The 8136-nt window shown below is 67.6% G+C and overlaps 3 protein-coding genes across 3 annotated transcripts in view; 1 reads left to right on the forward strand and 2 right to left on the reverse strand.

The window, feature by feature from the left end:
• Window positions 1-636: 636 nt before the first annotated feature.
• Window positions 637-1660, reverse strand: MNEG_0344 (hypothetical protein; the record flags this gene model as incomplete). Its single annotated transcript, XM_014051162.1, has 4 exons — window positions 637-733; window positions 936-997; window positions 1174-1209; window positions 1505-1660. The coding sequence occupies 4 exons, from the start codon at window positions 1658-1660 to the stop codon at window positions 637-639; spliced, it is 351 nt and encodes a 116-aa protein (XP_013906616.1).
• A 2976-nt stretch (window positions 1661-4636) lies between these two features.
• Window positions 4637-4921, forward strand: MNEG_0345 (hypothetical protein; the record flags this gene model as incomplete). Its single annotated transcript, XM_014051163.1, has 1 exon — window positions 4637-4921. The coding sequence occupies one exon, from the start codon at window positions 4637-4639 to the stop codon at window positions 4919-4921; it is 285 nt and encodes a 94-aa protein (XP_013906617.1).
• A 997-nt stretch (window positions 4922-5918) lies between these two features.
• The window catches only part of MNEG_0346 (hypothetical protein), a gene marked incomplete at both ends in the record, with an annotated part of 4796 nt that continues 2578 nt past the window's right edge, over window positions 5919-8136 (reverse strand). The window contains 2 exons of the mRNA XM_014051164.1: window positions 5919-7048; window positions 7386-7586. Coding sequence (XP_013906618.1) covers window positions 5919-7048; window positions 7386-7586 — 1331 coding nt within the window. The remainder of the gene's footprint in view (window positions 7049-7385; window positions 7587-8136) is intronic.

Consider the following 8136-nt stretch of genomic DNA (forward strand, 5'->3'; position numbering starts at 1 on the left):
GCGTAGAAACGTGAAGATTATGGAGGTGGTGGGTTGTGGAGGGTGATGTGTACATGCGGTGATGGTGGGGGTGGTGGAGTTGGGAGAGAAGGCGGCGAGGGGTTGGTGGCAGGGCGCGGATGAGTATCGTTGCGGGACAAAGTGTGATGTGTAACACTTGAGTGACCAAGGGGAGGCCGGGGCATGGGAACACAGCGGGGTGAAATATAGAGAGGTGGGGTTGGGTGGTGGTCGTCAGATGGTGCTGTGTGGGTAGGGCGAGTTGGGTTGGGGAGCTAGATATTTGTAGGGGTCGCCAGGGCAGGGCGTTCGCCAATGGAGGCGATGCGGAAGAGACGGCCCACGGATCAGTTGGGGATGGTGTGCCGTGTGCGTGATGGTTTGGAAGAAAAATAGAACCAGCAGCATGCGCCGCCACCCAAGTTTGTTTTGTCGGGAGCGGGTACTCCGGCCTTCGCCTGGACGCGACACAACACCCGCCTGGCGTCCGCCTTGGACACGACTAGCCCCAACTTTGGGGTTGGGTGGGAGCCGTCAAATCAACCAAGCATGTGTATGTGTGTGTGTGTGTGTCTGTGTGTGTGTGTGTGTGTGTGTCTGTGTGTGTGTGTGTGTGTCCAGAGAACCAAGTCGAGCTCATCCATGGGCCTGCTGGCTGACCCTCACCCTGGCCTGCTTGAGTAGGTCAGACAGCTTGCTGTTGGTGGCCGGGTCGGCGCCGCCGGCCTTGACGCTGCGGGGGCGCGCGTGCGGGACGGGCGGCGGCGAAGCGGGGTGTCACACGCGTGAGGAACCCACACACCATCAGAGGGCGTGCAGTAGGTGATTGTAGCCAACAACAAGTTGCGACTCGACGGCATCCGGGCGGCCTTTCGTGACGTCGGTCGGCGGGCATGCCGCGAGTGGCGCTCCCGCGCCGCCGCCGCTCTGCTCACATTTGGATGATCTTCTTCCCGATCTTCCCGTAGACCTTGGCCTTCTTGGCATCCGCCTTGCCCTGCGGGGTGCGTTGCCAAGTTCGCCGATTGCGCCTGGGCGGCCGGGACAGCAATGGCTCCCCACCACCAGCAGCGTGAAGCAGTTGCATGGAGGGGCAGGCACGTGGGCGCACGCGCGGCCAACGGCGCCACCTGGTGCGGCCGAGGGGCGCTGCTGCAGTATTGCAAATCTTACCTTGCGCAGGGCGATCTTGGCGCTGCGGCGGCCCATCTGCAGAAGGGTTGGCAAGGAGATGATGTGATTTTGGCGGGCGATTAGGGCGAGTCAAAGGGAGTGGGCGCCGGAAGTCAGGTGCTTGGCACGCACTAGGCATCCCTCCTGCCAACCTGACCACCAGGCAAATAAACAGCTCTTTGGGTGATGAACGTGACTAGGTTCTATCCGCATGTGCCACCTGAATCACATGCACACGGCTTGCGTGCTGCGTTCACGACCGCACACAAGACTGCAAGCTGCAGGCCACCTCGTTGAGCGAGCAGCCGCTGCTGTCGGCACGCCTACGCACCTGCACGGGCGGTGTGTAGCGGTACGGCCGCGACGGAGCCATTGGCGCACACACCATTGGCACCCGCGCAATAAACCCGCTGCACACGCTGCTGCCCAGGCGCGACGCCGCTCCATTGACAACGGACTGCGTCGCAGTCCGCAACATTGGAATCATGGCGATCTATTGAGATTGATTGCGGATCCCGGTGCCTGGCGGCTGCGATTTGCGAAGGACGGGCTCTTGCGGCGATGGTGACCTTCTTGTTGATGTCAAGTTGAACAGTTGATGCACGGCAAACAAGAATGTATAGATGATACAACTTTTACAATTCAAAGAATAGTACGGCAGTGGACCAAAATTTTCCTCAGCAATGTGCAGTGTCGGGCAGATCATTTCTGCGGGCCGAAAGCTGTTGCTCTTTCACATGCTATACCAGCACACTCCATCAATATGGCGTAGCTCTGAACTGGGGAGCATAGTGATCGGTCAACGGCACTCTTGAGCGGCCCCAAGCTGTGGTTCGTTTTTCTCGACTTGCTGTGAGAGATGTTATCATGGAGGTTGCCGTGAGCTGAGACAGCAGCTGCCCTGCCCTCCGCCCCTCACGCCGGAGCCCAGCTGCAATTCAGGGGGTGCGAAATGCAATCACCAGCGAGCGCGCCGGATTCAGCGGCGACGCCGCAGGAGCTGCGCGCCGCCGCAGCACTGGCGCGCCAGATTGGCCTGACGTACAGACCAGGCTCCGCCGCCGCAGCGGTGGCGGCCGCAAGCGCGCCGGACACCGGCGCGGGCGGGGCGGCCGGCACCCCTGCGCCCCGGCCGGCGAGCGCGCGCGTAGGAGGCGCGCGCCTGGCGAGCCTGCCGCCCGGCCAGCTAGCGACAGCCTCGACAGCACGCGAGTACCACCATCACCTGCACCTGACGCGGCCGCGGCAGCGCCCGAAGCAGCGCGCTGCGCGGCCGGCGCCGCTCGCCTCAAAGGGCCCAGCTGAGCCTGGGCTGGGGGTCGTGGGCGGTGCGGTGGGCAACACAGCAGCTGGGTCAAGCAGCGACGAAGAGGAGGCCGCCAGCGGCGCAGAGGACGAGGCGCAGCGCTTCCCCAACTTCCACGGATGGATGCAGAGCCGCGGCACCGCAGCGGCGCTGACCCAGCCGGGTGGCGGCAGCAGGCCAGGCAGCGGCTCGGCTGCCCGGGGGCGGCAGGCGGTGCCGCCCCTCGGCTCGCAGCAATGCAATCATGAGGAGCAACAGCAGCAGCAGGGCCGCGGCAGAAACAGCCCAGGCAGCCGTCCGCGGAGCCCAACCACACACACGGCGGCGCTGGGGTCGCGGCCGGCGTCCGCAGTGCACCAGGGCGCCACCGCCAGCACACGCCCCGCATCGCCGACGGGCCGGCCCGGAAGCGCGGCGCGCTCGTCGCGCGTGGCGGTGGCGGCGGTGGCGGGGCTTTGGGCTGACACCCTCCCCAGCGACCGCCCGCGCGGGGTGCGGCGCTCGGTCAGCGCGGCGGCGGATGCCCGGCAGCTTCCGGCGTCCCTGGCAGTGCCCGGCTGGCTGCAGCAGCGCTCCGGCGATGGCGGGCGGCCCTCATCCCCTCAGGGGACTGAAATTGGCCACTCTACATCGATGGCAAGAGCTGGGTCAGGGGCAGGGGAGGTGCAGCCCAGCGATCCTGGGTCGGCGAGCGGCGGCCGGGGCCGGCCGTGCAGCAGCCTGCACCGGCTGAGCGGGGCCGGGGCATTTGCCTGGGGAGACAGCTTTTCCAGGGCCACTGCGGGCCTCCCCGCCCGCGCAGCGACGGCGGCGGGCGGCAGCATGAGCGGGCGCGCGGGCGCCGGCGGGGGCCGCGGCAGCCCCGATGCGGCGCTGGCATGGCTGGCCTGCCGAGAAGCATTGGATGACGAGAGCCCCTTGGAACCGCCTGGCCCGCGCGAGTCGCCGCTCGGCCTGTGGGCGCGGCTGCCGCTGAAGGGGCGGGAGCCGGTCGGGCGCGAGGGGCTGGCGGCGATGGCGGCGGCGCTGGACGCGGCGCTGCAGGAGGCCGGCGCGCCGCTCCCGCCGCCGCGGCTGCCGGAGGCGTTTGGGGGGCGGCGGGGCGGGCGGCGGCGGGAGGGGGAGGAAGGAGAGCAGCAGCAGCAGCAGCAGCAGCAGTGGAACAAGCAGGAAGACTCCTGGCAGCAGCAGCAGCAGGATGGCGGTGGTGGCGACCGAGGCAGTGGCACAGAGCAGGAGAGGTGGAGCGCCGAAGAACAGGTACGCTTGCAAACGCGGCTGCGGGGTGGGGTCAATTGTGATACGGCTCTGAGGCTGCATGACACTTTGTTTACTGTATGTTCAGCCGAGCAAAAAGATCCGTGCCAAGAGCACAATCAGGCACGAACTCTGCTGCACAGCACCTGGCTAGCAGCGCCGCCGCCAGCCGCTCCTTCGCTCTCGCTGACCTGCCGCAAATCGCCCCCGCCGCCTGGCGGCATGGCGACGACGTGCATCACGCCGCATCCGCACAGCTGCGCCCGGAAATCGAGGTGTGGGATCGCATTCTCGAGGAGCTATGTCGCCAGGTCAGCGTCGAGTGCGCCCCCCGCGGCGCCCTGCTGGCGCGCGCCGCCGCGCGGCAGCGGCAGCTGCTGTCGTTGGCGCTGGCCTGCTGCGGCGGGCTGTGGGCGGGCGCGGCGGCTGCGGCGGGCGAGGCGGGGCGGGGGGCGGAGGCGCTGGCGGCGGCGGGGCGCGAGAGGGCTGGGTTGATGGCTATGATGGATGATTTGAAGGTGGGGGCTGCTTTGCCACTGTGGGGTCGGTGGTGAGATTAGCTGATGCCGGGTGCTGTTGTGCTGCACGCAGCTGTTGATTACTGTATTGGGTGAGGCTGCGTGGCTGGTGTGACGAGTGATGGATGACGAGCTGGGCACTTGCAGGGCAGCATGGGAGAGCCGACGCGCCTTGCATAAAATCCCTTGGGAGCGATGGTGACGTCAGGATGCTGCACCACCGCCGGTGGCGACGCATGGCTCATCAAGCGGCGACCGCCCTGACGAACCGCGCCGTTTCCCACCTCCGCGCTTTGGCGACGGCATGCCACAGGCCGAGAATGCCGCGGCGCGCCGAGCGCTCGCGGCAGCTCAAGCCGAAATCGAGTCTTTGAAAGAGAAGATGCGCCGCGGCCGCTGGAACGAGATCTCGAACGAAGTGGAGGAAGCCAGGGAGAAGCTGGCGGCCCAGTTTGACCAGGACCTCACCTGGCGCCTCGCGCGCGAGCGGCGGCGCGGGCGCGACGCGCTCGCTGAGCTGGCGGCAGCGGCCGAGGCGGCGGCGGAGGGCGCGGCCGGCTTGGAGGCGGCGCGCGCGGTCGTGGAGGCGCTGCGGCGGCTGCAGGGGCGGCTGCTGCCCGCAGTTGTGGAAGGGGAAGGGGCAGCGGACGGAGGCGGAGAGCGGTAGGCAGGGGACTGGAGTGGCAGCCAGCAGCAGGAGCAGCAGCAACAGCAGGAGCAGCAGCAGCAGCAGTAGCAGCAGCAGCAGCAGCAACAGCAACAGCTCGAAAAGAAAGCCGCTGCCACCAGGGCCTGTGGTGAATGGGGCGGGCGGGGAGTGAGTGGTGCGAGACGTTTGCAGACCTCTGGCTCGCTGATTGGCATTCAGCAGGTTTGACGACAAGAGTGTGGACTTCTTTTATTCTGGGACCACTGCCATCAGCCGGTCCGCCGCTTCTTCTGTATCACCACGGTTTGTCACCTGGAAAATTCGGCCCGAGTGTGTGTCATGTTGTGTGCTGCCTGTGTGTGCCATTCCTGGCGAGGCCCATGCCGCCAAAAACGCAGCGCTTCCGTTATGTTTTCCATCTTTGCTTGGAGCGCGCAGTGGCGGCGCTGCTGATGTGTCACACCCGAGTCCATGCGCACAACAAGCAACATTGCACGGTACGTACTGCTGCTGCCACGCATTACAAACAAAAGGTGTTGAAGGCCGTCTCCTAAGGCAGCGGAAAGCCAGCAGCCACGCACGCCCTCAAAAGGAGCCCGCTCCGCCCATGTGCGCATGCCAAGCGGCGCTGCTGCTCGCCCCGACGGCTGCCGCGCCGCTGGGTGGCCGCCCTCGCAGGCCCGACCCTCGTCAGGGGGATTCTCTGTCCCCACGCGCGCGCCTCGTCAGCGTTTTGCCTCCTGCTGGATGACGGCAGAAAGCAGTCGGCGAAGCGGCCGCGGCGTTGACCAAGCACGTTTTGTAATGTGGCCTCAAGGGGACCCGCCAAGCAGAAAGCGCACAGCCAGCCCTACTAACAGTTAGTAAGCTCTCCCATCAACTAGACGCGCAGCGTCGCACTCCAGCACCTCGCAAACACTGATTGCCTTCGGGTGCCACCCAAAGCAAACCCCTCGCTGCCGGGCCCCCGCCCATCTGTCCCGCCCCACCGATCCCTCGGCGGCGGTGCCGAGAGTCACCCCCAATGACTCACCTCTGTCGCGGCCTCCTCTGCCTCTTCCACTTCCACCTCCTCCTCCACTTCGACCTCCTCCTCAACTTCCACCTCCTCGTACTCTGCCTCCTCCCCAACCACCTCCGCGGGCGCCGCCTCGTCAGCACGCTTTCCCGCCGCCGCCCGCGCCGCGCCCCCGCTGCCGCCGTGCCCGCCGTCAGTCCGTCCGGCTGCCGCCGGGGCGGCGCCGGCCGCGGGATCCGAGGCGATCGCCTCCTCAACGCCCGCGGCGCCCTCGCTGCCGCCGCTGCGCGGCCGTCGCTGCTGCTGCTGCTGCTTTTCCCCGCCGTGCTGCCGCTGCTGCTCGCGCTCAACCTCGTCCTCCGGCTGAGACGGCTCGTCAGCCGAACGCCGGGACGCGCCCTTGCTGCTGCGCTGCGCGGCGAGCCCCCGCCCCTGCTGGCCTGCCGCCGCCGCGCCGCCGCCACCGCCGGGCAGGGCGGGCGCGCCGCCGCCGCTGCGAGCGCCGGAGGCGCTGGCGCGCTTGGGCGCATGCGCGCTTGGGTCTCCCCTGGCCTTGGGCGAGGCCGCGGCGGACGGCGCCTCGGGCGCCGCCTTGCTCGCGGCGCCGCTGCCGCCGCCGCCGCCGCCGCTGCCGCTGCCCTCCTGAGCATGCCCCTCCCGCTGCTCGTCGCCCGCGTGCTTGGGCGCACCCCGCCCTCCCTCTTTCTCCTCCTCCTCCTCCCGATCTTCCGCCTCAAACCTCTCAGCCTGCGGCTTCTTCTCATGCGATGCCGACGCGGATGCGTGGGCGCCGTCCTGCTGCCGCCGCTCACCGCCGCGCCCCTCGCCCTCCCCTTGCGCCGCCGGCCCCTCGCCCGTCCCCCCAGCCAGCCGCGTGGGCACGACCCTGAACCCCGGCGGCGTCGAACCATCAGTAGGCATTATTAGCGGCGACGACGCTCTCTCCACAAGCTGGGGCGCGGCGCCGCCTGGCCACTTAGCGCCGCCGCCGCCGCCGGCCGCCCTGGGCCCGACGCTGGTCGTAGTGTGCGGCGCGCCGCCGCCGCGGGCGCCGCGGGCGGGCGACGGGGAGCGGCGGCCGCCCTGGTCCGAGCCGCCGCCCGCGGACAGCGAGGCCGCTTGGCGATCTGTTGTTTCAAGCGCGCGGTGCAGCGGGTGCACAGCACGTGGGCGTTTGCACGTACGTGGGACCCATCCAATCCATCACCACAAGCCAGGCCCTCCTCACCTACCAAGTCATATCCCATGAGCCTGGGTGGCTCCAGGAGCGGGCGACCGCAGGATCTTGTAACAATCCTAATCCTAATCCTAATCCTCCTCCAGGCCCCGCCATACCTCCAGGCCCAACAAAACTCACGAGCTGCTATATCCTAAACCCTAGATCTAGATCCTTCCGCCCTTCCGCATTCCAAACTCGACCCCCTCCCATGCGGAGCTCACTTCCAGCAGCCCCCGGCACCCCACCTGTCGGCGAGCGCCCCCGCGGCGGCGACGCCGCGCCCCCCGGCGGCGGCCGCACGTACACCTCGCCGCTGACGAGCTGGCTGACGCGCGCCATCTTGTAGGTCCCGACGGCTTCCGCGTAAAACTGCTGCTTGGCGGCTTGCTCCTCGGCGACGCGGCGCTCGTAGTCGTCGGCCATCAGCTTGAACAGCGGGGCGCGGCCTGGGAGTGTGTGTGTGTGTGTGTGTGTGTGTGTGTGTGTGTGTGTATGTGTGTGTGTGTGCGCACGCGTGTGCGTGTGCGTGTGTGTGCGTGTGTGTGTGTGTGTGTGTTGTGTGAGTGTGTGTGTGTGTGTGCGCGCGCGTTTGTGCCTGCGTGCGTGCGTGCGCGTGTGCGTGTGTGCATTCATGTACGTTTGCGCGCGCCTCGTCAGGACGCTTCACATGTGTGCGCATGCGCGCATGCGGTTGTCGATGAGTGCGCGTGAGAGCCCACACGCACGCCTGCATATGTAGGCGCCTGTCGCACCGACATGCCTACGATCTGCGCTTATACAATAATCTTTGATACAATGATCCCGTCCCACACACTGCGCTTCTTACACACGCCCCCAAACCGCAAAACCGCACTCGCCCCCGCCGGCCCTCCTCTAGAGGAGGGCAGGCAGGGGCGAGCAGGGCAGTGGGATATCCCCAATCTGCCAACCCCCGCCCCCACCTCGTCTGGCCTCGCGCATATGGGAGCAGCGGCCCCGTCACCCCTGGGGCCTTCC

The sequence above is a fragment of the Monoraphidium neglectum genome, assembly GCF_000611645.1.
Source record: "Monoraphidium neglectum strain SAG 48.87 unplaced genomic scaffold scaffold00027, whole genome shotgun sequence".
NCBI lineage: Eukaryota > Viridiplantae > Chlorophyta > Chlorophyceae > Sphaeropleales > Selenastraceae > Monoraphidium > Monoraphidium neglectum.